The sequence below is a fragment of the Palaemon carinicauda genome, chromosome 2 (genome assembly GCF_036898095.1).
Source record: "Palaemon carinicauda isolate YSFRI2023 chromosome 2, ASM3689809v2, whole genome shotgun sequence".
Taxonomy (NCBI): domain Eukaryota; kingdom Metazoa; phylum Arthropoda; class Malacostraca; order Decapoda; family Palaemonidae; genus Palaemon; species Palaemon carinicauda.
The window spans coordinates 186,569,369-186,593,179 of record NC_090726.1 but is presented as its reverse complement, the minus strand read 5'-3'; the positions used below and the strand labels follow the sequence as shown (position 1 = coordinate 186,593,179).

General features: G+C 49.8%; 1 protein-coding gene across 3 annotated transcripts in view; it reads left to right on the top strand.

The window, feature by feature from the left end:
• LOC137622456 (N-acetylglucosamine-1-phosphotransferase subunit gamma-like) overlaps positions 1-23,811 on the top strand; it is a 94,809-nt gene that overhangs the window by 20,909 nt on the left and 50,089 nt on the right. For all 3 annotated transcript variants that reach the window (XM_068353069.1, XM_068353076.1, XM_068353062.1), the window contains exons 3-5: positions 6,466-6,549; positions 16,014-16,110; positions 23,699-23,760. In XM_068353069.1, the coding sequence (XP_068209170.1) occupies positions 6,466-6,549; positions 16,014-16,110; positions 23,699-23,760 (243 nt within the window). The remainder of the gene's footprint in view (positions 1-6,465; positions 6,550-16,013; positions 16,111-23,698; positions 23,761-23,811) is intronic.

The following is a 23,811-nucleotide window of genomic DNA, read 5'->3' as shown; positions in this document are numbered from 1 at the left end:
AGTCCGGGACCTCTTGCAAGCTCCCAAGCCCAGGGGAGAAGCAATGTCGAAGGACCAAAGGGTTCGGCAGGCCTTGATCGGCGCACGGATGTATCCTCAGTGGTTGCGGACGTATCTGTTCAAGATCGTCCCATCCACAAACAGACGAATGAGCCCTTACATTCCTCGTCTGTGGAAGAAGTTTCCAGGAGGAAACGATGGAACAAGGTCTCACGACCGCTCAAACGTAAGGTCCCTTCCGAGCGAGTCCAACGGCCCAGGTGTAGCCACTGGGTCAGTTCGGACTCGCTGCAGTCATCTGATGACTGCACACCTCCCAAGAGAGGTAGAGTGGTTCCACAACAGGCCTCTGCTCCGTCTGTTGTTGCTCCAACCACGGTAGACCCTAAGTGGTCCATGCTGCAGACTATGCAGTCTCAGCTTGCGGCATTCATGCAGGAGTATCATGCTGAGAAGGTTAACACTGCTCCTGTTAACCTACAACCCGCCGAGGTTGTGCGCTCAGCAGATACTGCGGCTGCCTGCTCCCACACTCCACCTGTGAGAGCTCCACCACCGATGCGCAGTCCTCCCTGCCAGACGCATGTTCTTGCTGCTGTAGAGCTGCCGGGTTCCAGCACTATGCAGCTTTCTCCGCAACCCATGCGGCATGCGCCGCATACCATACAGCATGCTCCGCATACCATACAGCATGCTCTGCTACCCACCGCAGACCCTCCCACGCACCAACACTCTGCTTTTGTTGTTGCCAGCTCGCAGACAGACCAGCAGCGGCATGATGTTGGATCTGCAGTTACGCATGCACCCGTTCTGCCGGATTCAGCCGTTCAGCTTTCTGCTCTACCTTTGCCACTTCCTACTCAGCTTTCGGATGATGGAGTATCGGATGACGAAGCTGCACACTTGGATGAGCCGCACTCTGACTTTGAAGGGCCCAAGTCTACGCCTCACTCCTTAGACTTTCGTAAAGTCCTTGCCTTGTTCAGGGACTTGTATCCTGAGCAGTTTGTGTCTGCAACCCCTCGCTCTCCTCCCTCCGAGTTTGCTCTGGGCATGCAGTCTGCTGCGCCTGCCTTCACCAAGCTCGTTCTCGCACGTTCATCTAAGAGAGCTTTGAGGGTTATGGGAGAATGGTTGCATTCCAAGAAGCAACTGGGGAAGACTGCATTCATCTTTCCGCCTACCAAGCTTGCTTCCAAGTCGAGCGTCTGGTATGCCACGGGAGAGGAACCCGGCTTGGGAGTTCCTGCCTCTGCCCAGGGCGACTTCTCAAGTCTGGTTGACTCTCCCCGCAGGTTGGCTATGAGACGATCGAAGATCTGCTGGTCCTTTTCTGATATGGATCATCTGTTGAAGGGAGTCTTTCGTGCCTTCGAGATCTTCAACTTCCTCGATTGGTGTTTGGGAGCCTTAAGCAGGAAGACTTCCCCTTCAGACAGGGACTCTGCCATGCTGATCATGTCTTGCATGGACAAAGCCATTCGGGATGGGTCCGGTGAACTTGCGGCTTCGTACGTGTCAGGAGTGCTCAAGAAGAGAGAACATCTTTGCTCCTTCTTATCGGCTGGTATCACTCCTTGCCAGAGGTCAGAGTTGTTGTTCGCTCCTCTCTCCAAGTGTCTGTTTCCGGAGGAGCTGATTAAGGGGATGGCTGCCTCTCTCATCCAGAAGGATACCCATGATCTGATGGCATCTTCTGCACGTAAGGCTAAACCCTTACCTTCCGTGCCTAGACCCTTCCGCCCTGCAGCAGTAGACACTCCTGCTACTCGGTTCATCCCGCCCTTTCGTGGTAGAACCTCCAGCAGAGGAGGTACCCGTGCCGACAGTTACCGTGGCAAATCCAAGAAGGGTTCCAAGTCCGCAAAAGGCAAGTTCTGACTTCCTTCCTCTCCAGACAGCAGTGGGGGCCAGACTCAAGACCTTCTGGCAAGCTTGGGAGAGCAGAGGTGCAGACGCTCAGTCTGTGAAGTGGCTAAGGGAGGGATACAGAATTCCGTTCTGCCGCAGTCCCCCTCTAGCTACATCTCCCATCAACCTCTCTCCCAACTACAAGGAGAAGGACAAGAGGCTAGCGTTGCAACAAGAGGTGTCGCTCTTGCTACAAAAGGAAGCGGTAGTCATAGTCCGGGACCATCAATCCCCGGGCTTCTACAACCGTCTCTTCCTGGTAGCGAAGAAGACAGGAGGTTGGAGACCGGTGCTGGACGTCAGTGCTCTCAATGCTTTTGTCACCAAGCAGACGTTCACAATGGAGACGACGAAGTCGGTCCTAGCAGCGGTCAGGCAGGAGGACTGGATGGTCTCGTTAGACCTGAAAGACGCGTACTTTCACGTCCCCATCCATCCAGACTCCCAACCTTTCCTAAGGTTCGTCTTTGGAAAGGTTGTGTACCAGTTCCAAGCCCTGTGCTTTGGCCTAAGCACGGCACCTCTTGTGTTTACCAGACTGATGAGGAATATTGCGAAATTCCTTCACTTGGCAGACATCAGAGCCTCCCTCTATTTAGACGACTGGCTTTTAAGAGCTCCAACAAGTCGTCGCTGTCTGGAGAATCTCAGATGGACTATGGATCTGACCAAGGAACTGGGCCTCCTGGTCAATTTAGAGAAGTCCCAGCTCGTCCCATCCCAGACCATTGTCTATCTCGGTATGGAGATTCAGAGTCGAGCTTTTCGGGCTTTTCCGTCGGCCCCAAGGATCAATCAAGCCCTAGAATGCATCCAGAGCATGCTGAGAAGGAACCGATGTTCAGTCAGGCAGTGGATGAGTCTAACAGGGACACTTTCATCGCTGGCCCTATTCATCGAGTTAGGGAGACTCCACCTCCGCCCCCTTCAGTATCATCTAGCTGCTCACTGGATAAAGGACATGACGCTAGAGGCGGTCTCTGTTTCCGAAGAGATGAGGTCTACTCTAACGTGGTGGAAGAACAGCATTCTTCTCAAGGAAGGTCTACCATTTGCTGTTCAGACCCCCGACCACCGTCTCTTCTCGGACGCATCGGACACGGGCTGGGGTGCGACACTGGACGGACAGGAATGCTCGGGCACATGGAATCAGGAGCAAAGGACACTTCACAGCAATTGCAAGGAGTTGTTGGCAGTTCATCTGGCCTTGATAAACTTCAAGTCCCTCCAGCTAAACAAGGTGGTGGAGGTGAACTCCGACAACACCACAGCCTTGGCTTACATCTCCAAGCAGGGAGGGACTCATTCGAGGAAGTTGTTCGAGATCGCAAGGGACCTCCTCATTTGGTCAAAAGATCGAAAGCTTTCGCTGGTAACGAGGTTCATTCAGGGCGATATGAATGTCATGGCAGATCGCCTCAGCCGGAAGGGTCAGGTCATCCCCACAGAGTGGACCCTTCACAAGAATGTTTGCAGCAGACTATGGGCCCTGTGGGGTCAGCCAACCATAGATCTATTCGCTACCTCGATGACCAAGAGGCTCCCGATGTATTGTTCTCCGATTCCAGACCCAGCAGCAGTTCACGTGGATGCCTTTCTGCTGGATTGGTCCCATCTCGACCTGTATGCGTTCCCGCCGTTCAAGATTGTCAACAGGGTACTTCAGAAGTTCGCCTCTCACAAAGGGACACGGCTGACGTTGGTTGCTCCCCTCTGGCCCGCGAGAGAATGGTTCACCGAGGTACTGCAATGGCTAGTCGACGTTCCCAGGACTCTTCCTCTAAGAGTGGACCTTCTGCGTCAACCTCACGTAAAGAAGGTACACCCAAACCTCCACGCTCTTCGTCTGACTGCCTTCAGACTATCGAAAGACTCTCAAGAGCTAGAGGCTTTTCGAAGGAGGCAGCCAGAGCGATTGCCAGAGCAAGGAGGACATCCACTCTCAGAGTCTATCAGTCTAAATGGGAAGTCTTCCGAAGCTGGTGCAAGGCGAATGCAGTTTCCTCAACCAGTACCACTGTAACCCAGATTGCTGACTTCCTGTTACATCTAAGGAACGTAAGATCCCTATCAGCTCCTACGATCAAGGGTTACAGAAGTATGTTGGCAGCGGTATTCCGCCACAGAGGCTTGGATCTTTCCACCAACAAAGATCTTCAGGACCTCCTTAGGTCTTTTGAGACCTCAAAGGAACGTCGGTTGTCCACTCCAGGCTGGAATCTAGACGTGGTTTTAAGGTTCCTAATGTCATCAAGATTTGAACCGATCCAATCAGCCTCTTTTAAGGACCTCACATTAAAAACTCTTTTCCTCGTGTGCTTAGCAACAGCTAAAAGAGTAAGTGAGATCCACGCCTTCAGCAGGAACATAGGTTTTACATCTGAAACGGCTACATGTTCCTTGCAGCTCGGTTTTTTGGCTAAAAACGAGCTTCCTTCCCGTCCTTGGCCTAAGTCGTTCGAGATCCCAAGCCTGTCCAACTTGGTGGGGAACGAACTAGAGAGAGTACTTTGCCCAGTAAGAGCTCTTAAGTACTATTTAAGAAGGTCAAAGCCATTACGAGGACAATCAGAAGCTTTGTGGTGTGCTATCAAGAAGCCTTCTCTACCGATGTCTAAGAACGCAGTTTCTTACTACATCAGGCTTCTGATTAGAGAAGCACATTCTCATCTGAAGGAAGAAGACCTTGCTTTGCTGAAGGTAAGGACACATGAAGTGAGAGCTGTCGCTACTTCAGTGGCCTTCAAACAGAACCGTTCTCTGCAGAGTGTTATGGATGCAACCTATTGGAGAAGCAAGTCAGTGTTCGCATCATTCTATCTCAAAGATGTCCAGTCTCTTTACGAGAACTGCTACACCCTGGGACCATTCGTAGCAGCGAGTGCAGTAGTAGGTGAGGGCTCAGCCACTACATTCCCATAATCCCATATCCTTTTTAACCTTTCTCTTGAATACTTTTTATTGTTGTTTTTTGGGTTGTACGGAAGGCTAAGAAGCCTTCCGCATCCTGGTTGATTTGGCGGGTGGTCAAATTCTTTCTTGAGAAGCGCCTAGGTTAGAGGTTGTGATGAGGTCCTTTAGTATGGGTTGCTGCCCTTTATACTTCAGCACCTAGGAGTCGTTCAGCATCCTAAGAGGACCGCTAGGCTCAGTAAGGAAGACGTACTTAAAAAAGGCAGAGTAATAGTTCAAGTCGACTTCCTTACCAGGTACTTATTTATTTTATGTTTGTTATTTTGAATAACTGATAAAATGAAATACGGGATACTTAGCTTCTTTGTTAACATGTATGCTGGTCTCCACCCACCACCCTGGGTGTGAATCAGCTACATGATCGTCGGGTAAGATTAATATTGAAAAATGTTATTTTCATTAGTAAAATAAATTTTTGAATATACTTACCCGACGATCATGAATTAAAGAACCCGCCCTTCCTCCCCATAGAGAACCAGTGGACCGAGGAGAAAATTGAGTTCTTGTTGACAAGAAGTACTTGAGTACCTACTCACAGATGGCGCTGTTGTGTACACCCCCACCTGGATAGCGATCGCTGGCGTATCCCGACCGTAGATTTCTGTCGGGCAACGGAGTTGACAGCTACATGATCGTCGGGTAAGTATATTCAAAAATTTATTTTACTAATGAAAATAACATTTTTACTCATCTTTCTTCCAGTTCCTTAGGGTGCAGCAGTCACACCGTTATTTCCCTGACTAGATGATGGATGCAGATGGGCCACATGATTGAGCAACTTTTCTTAGCAAAAAGTTTCTTTAGAAGTATCTCCCCCTTCCTTCCAAAGAAGGGGGAGGAAAGACAACTGAATTCATCAATGTTCTCATATGACCATACAGTACCTTTAGACAACATATCCTCCCCATGGTCATAAGTCCTTCCTTTACTGTATACCAGTCCATGGTAGTGACCTAGCCTAACACCTGCTTCATCTTCATGGCCATGTCATTAGGAAGTTGGCAGGTGTCACCACATTTGTTCCTATGCAGGATCAGAGGGCTTTGTCATTTCCTGAGTACACCAGCCAGTTGGTCATAGGGACTTTATCCCTCCTATGGATGTTTTATTGTATTTGTTTAGGAACAAATCAGAAATTTTTAAAGTAATCGGTTTTTCTCCTAACTATACAAAGCTAAGTCCCTTAGGTTGCACTTCCCATCGCAACCATTCCCCAAGTCAAAGTGGTTTCTCAGTGAGGTGGCTGGAGGCCGGGGTTTCCCCTCCACCCACCAATAATTACCTACACCTTGTTATGAATTTTAATATCCGAGTTCCAGCTACTCTAAAAACTTACTCCTATCAAAGGATTCAGGTTTGTATACTTAAAAAAATGCAAATTACTTTAAAGATTTGCAATTTTTTGTAAACCCTATTTAAGAATTGTTGGGTTATTTTAAGTATGCAAAATTTCTATGTCATATATATGCAGTTTCTTAGCATTAAAGTATTTCTTGTGTAATATAGTGCTTTGAAAAGGTTTTGATAATCTAAACTGTAACGCTATTTGTGAGTTATTTATGTAATTTATTTTTTTACCAGGTACGAATACATTTTGTGTCCATATCAAAATATCACTCAAGAAGACATTCAGGCTTATTATGAACCATATAAAGGTGTGCTTGGGTAAGTTACTCTGAAACTATTATTTTAGATTTTGATTACAGTATATGTTAACTAAATTTTAGCAGTAACCAATATACATAACTCGTACATTTTTCTTTTTGGTTAATAATGTACAGTACTTGAATAATGAAGTAATATCCAGGATGAGTCTCACTTTTACATAATGGTAGTTTTAGTGATGTCATAGGCAGGTCTGTTTACAATACTGTGGATGGGATCAAATCATTTTGGTCTCACCAATGTATGTGTCTATAAGCTGATTGTGTTTATATAGTGAAGGAATTAGAATTCTAGATGTAGTATCACTTCTGAAACATTTATCACTCTCATTAATAAATTTTCCTTTAGAGCTGAGGCTAGAGTTTGTAATCTTTATACTTTATATAATTGCTTCCAGTTAATCTGTTTTGAACAAAGCATAAATATATTTCAGCAAAGATTTTGCAAAATGAATATTTTTATTGCTTTTAGTATCAGTTTTGAGTTCTGTAGTATATTAGGGCCATTCTGTGTCCTTGTGCTGCATATAAAGTGTATGAGTCTCTTATTATTATCATTAACAACCAAGCTACAATCCTGGTTGGAAAAGCAGAATGCTACAAGTCCAATGGTTCTATCAGAGAAAGTAGCCCTGTGAGGAAAGGAATTAAGAGAATAAAAGATAAACTACTGTATATATAAGCTCTGTATTGAATAAAATGTGTAGGTCATGTAACAGGAAATTCATGTTTCAAGGATTCCGAAAAATTTATATAAAAACCTATGGTTTTTCAAAGGCACTGTCATGACTAGTAAAATTCTCTTGGAAAAATAGAGGCTGTATTTCCTCTCTGTCTCAGTGTATTTGACTCATACTGGTTTACGTCTTCAATAAGAATACCTGAAATCTTTTGAAATTTGTTTCATATATGATAGTGTCTAATCTTGTATACAAGAATTCTTGACTCCAGCTCCCTGTCATTGATTATGAATTAAATTTCTTTTATAAAGGCATCTACACTTTTGCCTATGTAATGACAACCAAGCCTGCAGTGAGCAGAAAGATAGGGAAAGTAACTACAGTATTTTATTAACATTATAAGGGCCACTGACTCCTCAGTAAGTGTGTGACATGTGAAACTTGAACAAAACAGTTGTGAGCAACCTAAGTTATTTCATAAATTTCTTGTTTGTTCCGTAACCGAAATACAAACCACGCTATTTACAAAGGGTATTACTTTTAGCGCAGCTGAAATGACAAGCCAATAGTTTTTAACGAGGGTTAATTACCCCCGCGCTAGTTAGCGGGGGGTGGGGAAGGGTAGCTTGCTACCCCTCCCCCCTCCACACACCAGTGACTTGCTTCACTTCACTTTTGGCTCGGCGGTGATCAGACGTGTCTGCTCATCGCCTTCGTGACAGCCTTTAATTTTCTGCTTTTTCTTTTCAGCGTGTGTGATTAGTTGGAAGTTGACCTTCAGTTATTTTCTTTACTATGCGTACATGCCCTGGAGTTGCCGGCCGTCCTTGTGGGACTTTCATGTCGGACGTTATTACGGATCCACACACCCTCTGCCCTCAATGTCGGGGCCGACGGTGCGACCAGGATAACATGTGCCGTGAGTGCAGGGAGTGGTCTGCCTCCCAGTGGGAGAGGTTTGGCCGTCGGCGTAAGAAGAAGTCCAAGAGAGACCGTTCTCCTCCGGGGTTAGCCTTGAAGGAGGAAGGTTCTCGGGACTCTTCTTCCGCCGCCCAAACCTCCTCCGAAGCTCCCCCTCGTCCGCCTCCTAAGGAGAGTCGTCCGAGTGGGAGCGCAGGCCCTTGTTCTGTTTCCCTACCATTGGTGGGGGGAGAGGGCGTCGCCTCCCATAGCGAGGCGGTTCCCCCTCCTCCTCCGGGGGAGGTTATTGATAATAATGCCTTATCCAGTGATGATCTTTTACAGATTTGGTCGTCCCTGGGGCTTAAGGGCTTGCCCTCCAGGGTCGCTCTTATTGACCTTGTCTCGTTGGGGGCCGCTGTTAAACAGTCGCCGGTGGTAGCAGAGGTAGACCCTCTGTCTATTGTCGACGTCGTGGTGACAGAGGCCTCCGACGTGGCTGGGCCTTCCGCCGCAGGTGCTGTTGCTGGTGATGGTGCTCAAGGCTCTCCTCCTCCTTCCGTACATCCTTCGAAGGGGGAAGTGAGTCCTTCGGTCTCGACTGCTGCCCAGCTTCCTTCTGAGGGAAGTGTTTTGACGGAGACTCCCCTTCGGAGGACCGATGGTCCCGACGATCTCCCCCGAGGCCGCCTCCGCTGTAAGGCTCACCGCCCTCTACGCCACAAGGGCCTCCCTTCCCCTTACAGGGGGACTAAGAGGCGCCTTTTTGGGTCTTCGTCCTCCGGGGGGGACTCTCCTGGTCAGCCTCAACCGACTGCTCCGCCCTCCTTGAACCTCTCTGCAGACCGCTCACCATCTCCTGCCGGATCTTCGCCTTCTGGAGAACTCGTCACCCGACGGGCAACGGTCCCTTCGGGGCTAAGGGATTCTTCCCTTACGCGAGCAGGGCTAGCGCACAAGCGCTCTCCTGCTCGCCAGCGCTCTCCTGCTCGCCAGCGCTCTCCTGCTCGCCAGCGCTCACCTGCTCGCCAGCGATCTCCTGCTCGCCAGCGCTCTCCTGCTCGTTGACGATCTCCTGCTCGCCAAGACTCTCCTGCTCGCCGACGCTCACCTGCTCGTCGGCTCTCTCCTGATGTTCGCCCTCCTCGCCAGCGCTCTCCTGCTCGTCAGCTCTCTTCCGAGCGTCAGCGCTCATTTGAGGACCATCGCCCTGCGGTCTCTGACCACCCTTTAGTTCCTGCTGAACTCCCTGCTCACCATCCGCCTGGTCCTGTGGCTACGCAACATCGTGCTGCGCGTGTGTCAGAAACACATGTTCGCCAACGCGCCAGCGATCTTCCCGTTCCTGCTCGTGAACGCGCCGCACCACCTGTCCTCTCACAGGACACGCGTCGACCTTCTGCTCGCCAGCGATCACCAGCTCGCCAGCGATCACCTACACGCCAGTGATTACCTCCTCGCCAGCGTTCACCTGCTTGCCAGCGCGCACAGGCGATCTTAGTATCGCCTATTCAACAGCGACAACTAGCGCGCCGACGTTCGCCAACGCCCCTGAAGGAACATGGTTCGCCAGCTTCTAGCTCGCCATCGCGCGATCGCCCGCCTGCAAATGCTGCTCGCCATCGCGCGATCGCCCGCCTGCAAATGCTGCTCGCCATCGCTCGCCATTGCACGATCGCCCTCCTGCGCATGCTGCTCGCCATCGCACGACCCTGCATGATCGCCCGCTTACGCATGCTGCTCCTCATCGCACAACCCTGAACGATCGCCCTCCTGCGGATGCTGATCACCATCGCACCCTTTCACGCGATCATTCACCTGCGCATGCTGCTCGCCATCGCACAACCCTGCACGATCGCCCGCTTACGCATGCTGCTCCTCATCGCACAACCCTGAACGATCGCCCTCTTGCGGATGCTGATCACCATCGCACCCTATCACGCGATCATTCACCTACGCATGCTGCTCGCCATCGCTTACCATTACGCGGTCATTCACCTGCGCATGCTGCTCACCATCGCACATCAGTGCGTCGACATACCACAGCTCGTCATCGATCGCCTGTGGATCTACATCGCCAGCGATCTTCCTCACCTACGCGGCAGCACGATCCCTCGCCGTCGCGCCAACGCTTGCGTTCGTCACCTCGGACACGTGTTCATTTACCTGCCCACCCTCGCGCCCACTCGCCTGCGCGCCCGCGCGACCGCTCGCCTGTGCGCCCGCGCGATCATCCACCTGCACGCCCGCGCGATCGCTCGCCCGCACTCCCGCGCGACCATTCGCCCTCGCGCGACCATCGTTCGCGGCGAATTCCACAGCTGGTGGTAGCAGCAGGGACGCGTGCTCCTAGACGGCACTCGGGATCACCTCCATCCAAGCACAGGTTGGAGTGCAGGACGAAGACAGGTCAGTACAGCATTCTTCCCCACCTTCTTTTCAGGCAGGTACCGTCGTGTCCACTCCAAAGGATCGCCCGATCCCTTTCACCTTAGCGAGGATTTCGGACTCTTTGTCCTTGGAGCAGCAGACTTGGTTTGGTCCGCTGGCACGGGCGTTAGTGAGGGTTATGAAACCAGCACTCGCCGGCCAGGGTAACAAACCAGCGGCTGTCTCTCCTACGCTGAAGAGAAAGAGAGGAGTGGACTTCGTGGTGACTTCCCCCAGGGCGAAGTTGGTTCCCAAGAGGTCGGTCTCGAAGGTCCCCTCTCCTGCACGAGTACTCTCTCCTTCTCCCGTGGACGAGGCCTTTCCGTCCTCAGGTGAGTCCAGTGGGGCGGTAGTCTTCCCCTCGGCACCAGGAGGGGAGACTTCGCTTCAGGCAGGAGAATCGTCTCGTGAGGAAGGGGCCCCTCGAACCTCGTTGTTGGGATCCTGTATCCCTCCCAGGAGGGAACCCAAGGATTCCAAGACCATCCCTAAATCCTCTGCAAGGATTCGTCGGGAACCCACGACTACCCAGGGGAATGTCCACGTATCACCCCAGGAAGAGATTCCTGGGGCAGGAGACTTAGCTGCCAGCCCGCAGGGAGGAGAACAGCAAGAGTCCGAACATGCCTTCTGGCAGGTCCTAAGCCTGATAAGGCAACTTAACAGACTTACGGATCCAGTCATCCCCCCCCGTGAAGGCAAAGACACGATTCTGGATGAAGTGCTTGACGTTCGGAAAGCCCCTAAGACCAGTGCAGCTCTGGCCTGGTCTCGGGGGCTGAAGAGTGCCAGAGCTAGGGCCAATGCTCAGCTCGCACTTCTTGCCTCCTCCAGTCGTTCCACTGCCGGGAACAAACTCATCCCTCCTCCTCGCCTTCAGCAGAGGAGGTATTTCGAGATCCTGGGTGAGCACAACCTCGCTCTTCCTCTCCATCACTCTGTGGAGGAGCTGGCGAAGGGAGTTCCCTTGGAGAAACTCTCTGCCCGGCAGGTGTCGTTCTCGGCGGCAGAGATCCTTAACCACGAGAAGGTCGCTAAGTGTGCCATGCAGGCCACTTCGTGGCTAGACTTCTGGTTAGGATCTCTGGGCATCCTATTGGGATCGGAGGACTTGTCCAAGGAGACCAATAGGAAGGCCCTAGAGACCTTCTTACTCTCGTGCACCCGCTCCATCGAGTTTTTGGCGCACCAGGTTACCACCCTGTAGGCCAACTCGGTGTTGAAGCGTCGCGATGCTGTGTCCGAGAGATTCCATCCGAAGGTCCCCGCCGTAGATGTGTGTAGGCTCCGACATGCTTCCCTCCTGGGGGAGAGCCTGTTTGAGCCTCAAGACTTGGAGCGAACGGCTGAGAGGTGGAGGAAATCCAGCACGGACTCCCTCCTCCACAGGGCCCTTACAACTCGGCCCTATAAGCCTCCAGCCCCGCCACAACAGCAGCAACAGCCTCGTAAGGCTCCCAAACAGGCACCGGCAGCTAAGAAAGTGGTGTCTAAGCCCCAGCCCTTTCCAGCCAAGGTCAAGAGGGGCGGTGAGTCCTCCAGGGGAGGCAAGACTTCTAGGGGTGGCGGCCGCGGCCGCAAGCCCTAGGGGTGGCAGTCCCCCTGCGTGTCCACCTGTGGGGGGATGCCTTCAGCGTTGCGTCTGCAGGTGGCAGCATCACGGGGCCGATGCTTGGACGGTCTCAGTGATCGGCCAAGGTTATCGCGTCCCGTTCACGTCATCTCAACCTCCCCTGACAGCGAATCCAGTGTCGTTGAGCTCCTATGCCATGGGATCGGCAAAGGGGCTGGCCCTTCAGGCCGAAGTCGAGACCATGTTCGAGAAGGGTGCTCTCCAGGAGGTCGTGGACGGCTCTCCAGGCTTCTTCAGTCGACTCTTTCTTGTAAAGAAGGCTACTGGAGGCTGGAGACCCGTCATCGATCTCTCGGCTCTGAACAGGTTTGTCAAACAAACCCGGTTCAGCATGGAGACAGCAGACACGGTCAGACTTGCGGTGAGACCACAAGACTTCATGCGTACACTGGATCTAAAGGACGCGTACTTCCAGATCCCAATCCATCCGTCTTCCAGGAAGTACCTGAGATTCTGCCTAGACAACAAGATCTACCAGTTCAAGGTGCTGTGTTTCAGTCTCTCCACAGCTCCTCAGGTGTTCACCAGAGTGTTCACCCTGATTTCGACTTGGGCGCACAGGAACGGCATTCGTCTCCTTCGTTACCTAGACGATTGGCTGATCCTAGCAGACTCGGAGTCGACCCTTCTTCGGCACCGAGACAGGCTTCTAGATCTTTGCCAGGATCTGGGGATCGTGGTAAACCTCGAGAAGTCCTCTCTGCAGCCGTCCCAACGACTGGTTTATCTAGGCATGCTAATAGACACCAATCTCCACAAAGCCTTTCCATCAGAGGACCGGATAGCAAGGCTGAGGAGGGTGGCGGAACCTTTCCTCAGGCGAAAAGAACTCCCCGCCCAATCGTGGTTGCGTCTCTTAGGCCACCTATCCTCCCTGGCCCGTCTGGTTCCAAACAGCCGCCTCAGGATGAGATCCCTTCAATGGCGGCTCAAGTCCCGGTGGAATCAAGGATCCGATTCCCCGGACATTCTGATCCCAATGGGGTCTCTGGAACAGACGGACTTGCGGTGGTGGCTGGCCGACGAGAACCTGCGGAAGGGAGTGAGTCTTCTCGTCCTCCCCCCGGAATTGACTCTGTTTTCGGACGCGTCAAAAGAAGGGTGGGGGGCGCACGTTCTGAACCAGAGGGCCTCAGGCCTTTGGTCAGAATCAGAAAAGTGCCTACACATCAACCTGTTAGAATTGAAGGCCGTCTTTCTGGCCCTTCAGCAGTTCCAACGGTTCCTGGCGGGTCACTCCGTGGTGGTGATGAGCGACAACACCACGGTAGTGGCTTATATCAACAAGCAGGGAGGCACTTTTTCGCAACAGCTATCCCATCTTGCAGTAGAGACTCTGAGGTGGACCGAAACCCACTTGATAACACTATCAGCTCGCTTCATTCCTGGCAAGAGGAATGTGCTCGCCGACAGTCTGAGCAGGGCTTCGCAGATAGTGAGTACCGAGTGGTCTTTGGATCCTCAGATAGCCAGCTAAGTCCTGACTTTGTGGGGTTCCCCGACGGTGGACTTGTTCGCGACAGCCTTGAACTTCAAGCTGCCCCTGTACTGCTCACCAGTCCCGGACCCCAAGGCACTCTGGCAAGATGCTTTCCAGCAACGGTGGGACAACATCGACGTGTACGCCTTCCCACCATTCTGTCTGATGAGAAGGGTGCACAACAGGACCAGACTATCGGTCAACTGTTCCATGACTCTAGTAGCTCCGCTATGGCATCACGCGGAATGGTTTCCGGACCTTCTGCAACTCCTGACGGAACTCCCAAGGGAGCTTCCTCCACGACACGAGCTTCTCAGACAACCCCACTCCGGTGTCCCTCACAGGGCCGTAGCCTCGCTTCGGCTTCACGCCTGGAGACTATCCAGCGTCTCCTCGCGGAGAGAGGCTTTTCGCAACAGGTTGCGGAGAGAATGTCTCGGCACCTGCGAAGGTCCTCTGAGGGAGTCTACCAAGCGAAGTGGAGAGTCTTTTGTGGTTGGTGTCGTGGAAGGGGTATCTCTCCACTCGATGCCACTATTCCAGCAATAGCGGACTTCCTCATGTATCTGCGAGAAGAAATGCGCCTTTCTGTCTCGGCAGTGAAAGGCTATCGCTCAGCCTTAAGCTTGGCCTTCAGATTGAAGGGCGTGGATATTTCTTCATCGCTAGAACTCTCTTTACTCATACGTAGCTATGAGCTTACCTGCCCCCAGTCGGAAGTGAGACCCCCTCCTTGGAACGTGGTTCGAGTCCTCAGGTCTCTCGAGACCTCCCTTCGAGCCATTACGCCAGGCCTCCGATCGCCACCTGTCTTGGAAGACGGCTTTCCTACTCGCCTTGGCCTCGGCCAAGCGAGTTAGTGAACTTCATGGTCTCTCGTACGACATCGCCCATTCAAGGGGATGGGGGGAGGTAACGTTCAGGTTCGTCCCTGAGTTTGTGGCCAAGACTCAGAATCCTGGAGTGCCGGATCCTCGGTTCGACTCTTTCAGGATCGCGAGTCTCCGTTCTGTAACAAACGACCCAGACCAGCTGCTACTATGCCCAGTGAGGTGTCTGAGGTACTACTTGAAGAGAACGGCTGCAGTCCGTCCTCATGTGCGAGCTTTGTTTGTGAGCACAGGCAGGACAAAGAGGAGGGTCACCAGGAACACCATCTCTGCTTGGATTCGAAGGGTTATCCACCATGCCCTGAATCCAGACCCTCCTCCGTCACGTCGCCCTCGGGCCCACGATGTCAGGGGTATTGCTACATCCCTGGCCTTCAAGAGAAACTTCTCTGTGACGCAGGTACTTCAAGCTGGGGTCTGGAAGCGTCAAACAACCTTCACAGCCCACTACCTGCAAGACGTGACCCACAGGAGCCTCGATACGTTCTCTATCGGCCCTGTGGTGGCTGCACAACAGCTGGTCTAACCTCAGGCTCCTTTTTGGACAAGTAGCAGTAGGTTGAGGGCGTTGTTACCCGGTCTTAGTCTGTGTGAATGAAAGAGTATGTCTGACCCTTACTTCTTTCTTCATTCTCCCCTCTCTTGGGGAAGCAGCATCCTGGTCCTCGCATAGCTGACCTCGACCTCTGCAGGTAACCCATGCTTCTTTGTGCTCCTAGTATTAAGCTTAATACTGTTGCGTCTCCCATACCCTGACGAGGTGGTATGGGGAACGTCCTATCCTAGAATTCCTATCTGAAGGTCTCAAGGTCAACTTCATAGGACGAGTCACACTCTCCTCCTCACACTGCTTATGTAGGCCACTCGTTCCTAGCGATGCTAGGAACCTGTGAGGTACAGGGGCTCCCTCTCTCTAGTGCTGCTCACTGAGGGATCGAGCCCCCGGGCAAGCCGAAGTCAGTAAGGCTGGGGACTTTCCACCCTTCCTAAGGAGTAAGTCACCCTTTGTAAATAGCGTGGTTTGTATTTCGGTTACGGAACAAATGACAAATTCGAAGATAATTTGTATTTTTCCTAACCATACAAACCTTAGCTATTTACACATATGTGCCCGCCATCCCTGACCCGGAACAAATGACAAATTCGAAGATAATTTGTATTTTTCCTAACCATACAAACCTTAGCTATTTACACATATGTGCCCGCCATCCCTGACCCCCAAGTCAAGTCCTACCTCTAAGTGAAGTGAAGCAAGTCACCGGTGTGTGGAGGGGGGAGGGGTAGCAAGCTACCCTTCCCCACCCCCCGCTAACTAGCGCGGGGGTAATTAACCCTCGTTAAAAACTATTGGCTCGTCATTTCAGCTGCGCTAAAAGTAATACCCTTTGTAAATAGCTAAGGTTTGTATGGTTAGGAAAAATACAAATTATCTTCGAATTTGTCATATTGCAGTGTGTGGCTGGATTGGATTATAGATGATAATAAGTTTGTGGCATGGAACATGGTAGAAGGAAGCCCCTGTGGTAAAGGTAAACATCGTTCTACAAAGGTTAGTACAAAACAAGTTTTCATGAAACAAAAAACTGACTTAATTTACAGTACTTGAGTTCAGTCCTATACACTAAGTGGTAAAAGAGATGCTCTGTCTCTCCTCTGTATCATTCTAATGAATCTTTTGATTCAGCTGTTAACATAATCCAAGTCCTCCCATTCATTGCTTTGTAATTTGATGAAGTTCATTTTGGTGGTGTAATGGTCTGATTTTTTATTCAAATTGGTGTTGCAATGATACCAAGTAACCTTTTTCATAAAACTAAACTACAGAAACATTGTATTATTTTTAGTTCATTCTTTTCTATGACCCTCCCCCTGGTGTTCATATTGGCTTTGTCTCTGGTAGCTTACTTTCGTTGATGTTACCCAATGTGATCTAATTTTTACCTAATGGGGCAAATTGCTTTCGAGATCCTCTAGGTTGTCAATCATAGGTCCCAAAAGACAGCACTATATGTCAAGAACAATAGAATTTTTATTTTAATTGGACACTGATTTCTGTGCTTGAGAATATAGGAGAAGATTTGTCTGTATCAGGTATTGTAGTGGGTGTTTTTTGAGCCAATCAAAATCGAAAGACCTCCCGTAGTCATTTTTTTAGACAATTATAGAATTTAGAAAAAGTTTTTACTTGAGATCTCAGGAAAATATTTATTTTTTGTTGATGTTGGCATCAGAATACAAGTTAGTGAACTACAAGCAATATCTTTTATATAGGCCTTGGTGATCATAAGATATTTTATGTTTTGTATGATTTCATAGATAAAAAGGATTATTCCCACATGAATACACACACTTGCCCTTTAGTAGGAGTGCTGTGGTGTATTTACAAGTAAGAAAAATCTATATTCCTTAGAGTTTATATCTGTTGAATTTCGAATCATAGAACTGGCCTTGGAATATAATGAGTGCAGATCAAGGATTTACTGTATTTTGATGTTATTATGGATTATAGCAAATATAGATTTTAAATATTTAACTTAGCCGGTGAATATATAATAGCTGCTGCTCAGCGGCTCGACAGAAAACACACTCAAAAACTCGCGAGCGATCGCTATGAAGGTTGCGGGTGTGCCCACCAGCGCCAACTATCGGCCAGATACCACTCCTGCATGTAAACAAACCCTTCAATTCTTCTCTGTCGACCTTGACGACAAGACGTATCAATACTCGCTGTATAACCTGGAGTTTTCTCAACATATTTGGTGAAGTACTTCATTTTGGTTTGAGCTTTCGCAGTGCAGGTGTTTTTCCTCAACTTAAACTCTTGAACTCTTTATTGGACAGATTTAATTGTTGATGACTTGGATTGTTTTTTGGACTTTCTTTGACTAATTCAAAATGGCTGACCCTTCACAAGTACCTAGATTTCGTAAGTGTAATGCTTGGGACTGTAATAGGCGTCTTCCAAAGGCATCTCTCGACCCACATACTGTGTGTTCCAATTGTCGGGGTAAAACCTGTCAATTGGGAGATCGGTGTGAGGAATGCGTGGGCCTTTCGGAATTCGATTGGCTCGAATACGATAAGTATGCACGTAGGCTAGAGAGAGATAGGGTAAGGAGGAGTTCCTCTAGGTCAGTAGATTTTTCCTCTCCACATGCCCCTGAACCTAATCCTTCCCCTGTAGTGGTTGCACCTAACCCCCCTTCTGGCACTCAGGAACCATCTATGCAAGACATGTTACGTGATATTCATGCCTTGGGGGAAAGAGTTGAAGCGTTAGCAACTGATCGTAATCAACTCATGGCTGACGTTAAAGAGCTTAAGTGTCAGAGTGCCACAGCGGAAAATAGTGGGAAAGTGATTAGTGCGCAAAGTGTTGTGAACAGTGTTGCGACCGAGGGTTCGTCTGTTCGTGCCTGTCGTTCACCTAGTCCGAGACCTCTTGCAAGCTCCCAAGCCCAGGGGAGAAGTAATGTCGTACGACTTATGGGTTCGAGAGGCCTTGATCAGCGAACAGACGTTCCCTCTATGGTATCAGGCGTATCTCACCAAGATCGCCCCTACCATAAGACGAGAGAGCCCATTTTCTCCTCGTCTTCCGAAGGCTTTTCGCATAAGAAACCGTGGAGCAAGGTTTCTAGGCCCCTTAAGCGAAAGTCGGTCCCTTCAGGACAGGTCCAGCGTCCTGGATGTAGTCATTGGGACAGTTCTGACCCGTTGCAGTCATCGGATGACTGCTCGCCGCCTAAGCAGCAACGTTACACAGGCTCAGAAAGTCTTGGTGTAGGCAAGGTTGTGCCGTCTCAGACGTTAACCCCGTCGTTTACCGCACCCATTCCCGTGGACCCTAAATGGGTTATACTGCAGGACATGCAGACTAAGCTCGCCTCCCTTATGGAAGACTATTCTGCCGATAAGGTTCACGTTGAGCCTAGCCGTTTATCTCATCGAGATCCTGGCCTTCAGCCGCCCAAACGAACCTTTGTGCGTCCTGTTGACGTTGGCGTAGCTAAGTCACGTCAGTCACGATTTGTAGAGCCTCACTCGATGCGGTCTCGTGTTGATTTTCAGCCGCATGTGGACGTTAGGCCACTTACTAATGCTCCTGTTGACGTTCAGGACGTTCGCCAACCATCGGAGTTGACTTGTTTTGACGCTGAGCGTCAACCACCGCAGTCTAGAGTTGTTTTGACTGCTCAGACTAGGCAGTCAAAACAGTCTCGAGTGGACGCCGAGCGTCCTCACGCACCTGTTGTTGTTGACAGTTCACAGACTGTTAAGCAGTTACATGACGTTGCGTCCTGGTCCGCTACTAATGCACCAGTGCGTGTGGACGCTGCGTGTCAAGCATTGCCAACCCCTTTGCTTGTTTCTCAGCAGTTGTCAGATGAGGATCCTTCAGATGAGGACGTTGCTGACCCTCAGCATGATGATCATCCTTCTGATGTAGACGAACCCAGAACAGTTCCTCCATCTATGGACTTTAAGAAAGTCATGTTAATTTTTAAGGAGTTGTTTCCCGATCACTTCGTCGCTGTTGCTCCTCGTTCGCCGCCGTCTGAGTTTGTTCTAGGCGTACCTGCTAACATGCCAGCCTTTACAAAACTTGTGCGCTCTCGCTCTTCCAAGAGAGCTTTACGGCTTTTAGGCGACTGGTTGGAAACCAAGAGGAGTTTGGGGAAGACGGCCTTTGCCTTCCCTCCGTCTAAACTCTCGTCTAGATCGAGCGTCTGGTATGCCACGGGAGAAGTTCTCGGCTTGGGAGTCCCTGCCTCTGCCCAGGGCGACTTCTCAAGCCTTGTAGACTCTCCCCGCCGCCTAGCCATGAGACGCTCGAAGATTAGTTGGTCCTCCTCGGACCTTGACCATCTGCTGAAAGGCATTTACAGAGCCTTTGGAGTTTTCAACTTCCTTGACTGGTGTTTGGGAGCCTTAAGTAGGAAAATCTCATCGGCTGATAGAGATGTCTCCCTACTGATTATGTCCTGTATGGATAAAGCCATCCGCGATGGTTCCAATGAGCTCTCCTCCTCTTTTACGTCGAGAGTCCTAAAGAAGCGAGAGTCCCTTTGCTCTTTTCTGTCGGCAGGAGTTACTCCCTGTCAGAGATCTGAACTGCTCTTTGCTCCCTTATCAAAGTTTTTGTTCCCGCAACAATTGGTTAAGGACATAGCTTCCTCACTCGTGCAGAAGGACACCCATGACTTGGTTGCGTCCTCTGCTCGCAAAGGGACTCCTTCGACATCCTTTTCTGCAAGACCTAGGATAGACACTCCGGCGTCCAGATTTATTCCGCCCTTTCGTGGCAGAGCTCCCAGCAGGGGAAGTACTCGTGCCGAGGGAAAGAGAGGAAAGAAGAGAGGAGCCAAGTCCTCGCGTGGCAGAGTCTGACTGCCCGCAGCCTCAGACAGCAGTAGGAGCCAGACTGAAGAACTTCTGGCAAGCCTGGGAGAAGAGGGGCGCAGACCAACAATCTGTGAGGTTGCTCAGAGAGGGGTACAAAATTCCATTTGTACGCAAACCTCCTCTAGCGACTTCCCCCATCGACCTCTCTCCCAGGTACCGAGAGGAGTCAAAGAGACAAGCCCTGAACCCAGAAGTGTCTCTTTTGCTAGAGAAGGGAACGGTGGTGAAAGTCTCGGACCTTCAATCACCGGGGTTTTACAACCGTCTCTTCCTAGTACCGAAGAAGACAGGAGGTTGGAGACCGGTGCTAGACGTCAGTGCACTCAACGTCTTTGTTACGAAGACAAAGTTCACCATGGAGACCACGAAATCAGTCTTAGCAGCGGTCAGAAAGGGAGACTGGATGGTCTCTCTCGACCTAAGAGACGCATACTTCCACATCCCCATACACCCAGATTCCCAACCTTTTCTGAGGTTTGTTTTCAACAATGTGGTATACCAGTTTCGGGCCCTGTGCTTTGGCCTAAGTCCTGCTCCTCTCGTGTTTACGAGGCTTATGAGGAATGTAGCAAAATTCCTCCATTTATCGGGAATCCGAGCCTCCCTGTACTTGGACGACTGGCTTCTCAGAGCCTCGTCCAGTCATCGCTGTCTGCAGGATCTTCATTGGACATTGGATCTGACCAAGGAATTGGGACTTTTGGTCAACCTAGAAAAGTCCCAGCTGATCCCATCCCAAACTATACTGTATTTAGGGATGGAGATTCGCAGTCCAGTTTTTCGGGCTTTTCTGTCTGCCCCCCGAATAGAGTAAGCCCTGCTCAAAGTCCAACTGATGTTGAAGAGAGAACGATGCTCAGTCAGGAATTGGATGAGTCTAGTAGGAACTCTATCATCCCTGGAGCAGTTTGTCTCGCTAGGAAGGCTACACCTTCGACCTCTCCAGTTCCATCTAGCTTTTCACTGGAAAAAGGACAAGACGTTAGAGACGGTCTCAATCCCGATCTCCGAACCAGTAAAGGCATGCCTGAATTGGTGGAACGACAATATCAGTCTGAGAGAGGGACTTTCCCTAGCAGTTCAGAACCCAAACCACGTACTATTCTCAGACGCGTCGGATTTGGGTTGGGGTGCGACCCTGGACGGTTGGGAATGCTCAGGTCTGTGGACCTCAAGTCAGAGGAGCATGCACATCAACGGCAAGGAGCTTTTGGCAGTCCACCTGGCCTTGATGAACTTCGAGAGTCTCCTTCGAAACAAAGTGGTAGAGATCAACTCCGACAATACCACAGCCTTGGCATACATTTCCAAGCAAGGAGGCACCCACTCCCTGACGCTGTACGAGATCGCAAGGGACCTGCTCATTTGGTCAAGAGATCGAGGCATCTCCCTGTTAACGAGGTTTATCCAGGGCGACTTGAACGTCTTAGCAGACTGCCTCAGTCGGAGGGGTCAGGTAATTCCTACGGAATGGACCCTCCACAAGGACGTGTGCAAGAGTCTTTGGGCAACTTGGGGTCAACCCACCATAGACCTCTTTGCAACCTCGATGACCAAGAGACTTCCAATCTATTGCTCTCCAGTCCCAGACCCAGCAGCAATACACATACTGTAGACGCATTTCTTCTAGATTGGTCTCATCTGGACCTATATGCATTCCCTCCATTCAAGATTGACAACAAGGTACTGCAGAAGTTCGCCTCTCACGAAGGGACAAGGTTGACGTTAGTTGCTCCCCTCTGGCCCGCGAGAGAATGGTTCACCGAGGTACTTCGATGGCTGGTAGACTTTCCAAGGAGTCTTCCTCTAAGAGTAGATCTGTTACGTCAGCCCCACGTAAAGAATGTACACCAAAGCCTCCCCGCTCTTCGTCTGACTGCCTTCAGCCTATCGAAAGACTCTCTAGAGCTCGAGGCTTTTCGAGGAGGCAGCCAGTGCGATTGCAAGAGCGAGGAGAGCTTCTACCATTAGAGTATACCAGTCGAAGTGGGAAGTCTTCCGAGACTGGTGCAAGTCAGCATCTGTATCCTCGTCCAGTACCTCTGTAGCCCAAATCGCTGATTTTCTCTTACACCTGAGAAAAGTTCGCTCCCTTTCAGCTACCACGATCAAGGGCTACAGGAGCATGTTGGCTTCGGTCTTTCGGCATAGAGGCTTAGATCTTTCCAACAATAAAGATCTACAAGATCTCCTTAAGTCTTTTGAAACCTCTAAGGAACGTCGTTTGGCTACTCCTGGATGGAACTTAGACGTGGTCCTAAGGTTCCTCATGTCAGACAGGTTTGAGCCATTACATTCAGCCTCCCTGAAGGATCTCACTCTTAAAAATCTTTTCCTGGTGTGCTTGGCCTCGGCTAAAAGAGTCAGTGAACTTCATGCCTTCAGTAAGAACATCGGCTTTTCTACAGAAAAAGCCACTTGTTCTCTTCAACTTGGTTTCCTGGCCAAAAATGAACTGCCTTCTCATCCTTGGCCTAAATCTTTTGATATTCCTAGCTTATCAGAGATCGTAGGCAACGAACTGGAAAGAGTGTTATGTCCCGTTAGAGCTCTTAAGTTCTATTTAGCTCGTACTAAGCCATTACGAGGTAAATCTGAAGCGTTATGGTGTTCGGTTAAGAAACCATCCTTACCTATGTCAAAGAATGCTTTGTCATATTTTATCAGATTTTTAATACGAGAAGCTCATTCCCACTTGAATGAGGAAGACCAATCTTTGCTTAAGGTTAAGACGCACGAAATTAGAGCTATAGCAACCTCCGTGGCCTTCAAGCAAAATAGATCTCTGCAAAGTATCATGGACGCGACTTTTTGGAGAAGCAAGTCAGTGTTCGCGTCATTTTACTTGAAAGATGTCCAGACTCTTTACGAGGACTGCTACACACTGGGTCCATTCGTGGCAGCGAGTGCAGTAGTGGGTGAGGGTTATACCACTACACTTCCCTAATTCCAATATCCTTTTTAATCTGTCTCTTGAAATGTTTTTTAATATTGTTTTTTTGGGTTGTACGGAAGGCTAAGAAGCCTTTCGCATCCTGGTTGATTTGGCGGGTGGTCAAAGTCATTTCTTGAGAGCGCCCAGATTAGGGGTTTGATGAGGTCCTGTTAGTATGGGTTGCAACCCTTCATACTTCAGCTCCTGGGAGTCTTTCAGCATCCTAAGAGGATGGCTGGGCTTCGTGAGGAAGACAGACTTACAAGGCAGAGTAATCGTCTAAGTCAACTTCCTTACCAGGTACCTATATATTTTGGTTTTGTTATATTGATAACTGTCAAAAACTCTTAGCATATACGCTGTAAACTTAATTAACTCTGGTCTCTACCCACCGCCTTGGGTGTGAATCAGCTATTATATATTCACCGGCTAAGTTAAATATTTAAAAATGATATTTTAATTATAAAATAAATTTTTGAATATACTTACCCGGTGAATATATAAATTAAAGGCCCTCCCTTCCTCCCCAATAGAGACGCAGCGGGACAAGAAGAATTGAAGGGTTTGTTTACATGCAGGAGTGGTATCTGGCCGATAGTTGGCGCTGGTGGGCACACCCGCAACCTTCATAGCGATCGCTCGCGAGTTTTTGAGTGTGTTTTCTGTCGAGCCGCTGAGCAGCAGCTATTATATATTCACCGGGTAAGTATATTCAAAAATTTATTTTATAATTAAAATATCATATTTCATTATGAAGTTTTGCATGTATTATTTTTAATTTTTGCTAATATTACAGGTTGTTCTTCATTGTGGAGCTTCATCAGAACTAAAATCCGTTACTGAACCAGAGAAATGCAGGTATGATTATCAATCTTATCTATTTATCTGCAAAATTTTATAAACATGAGA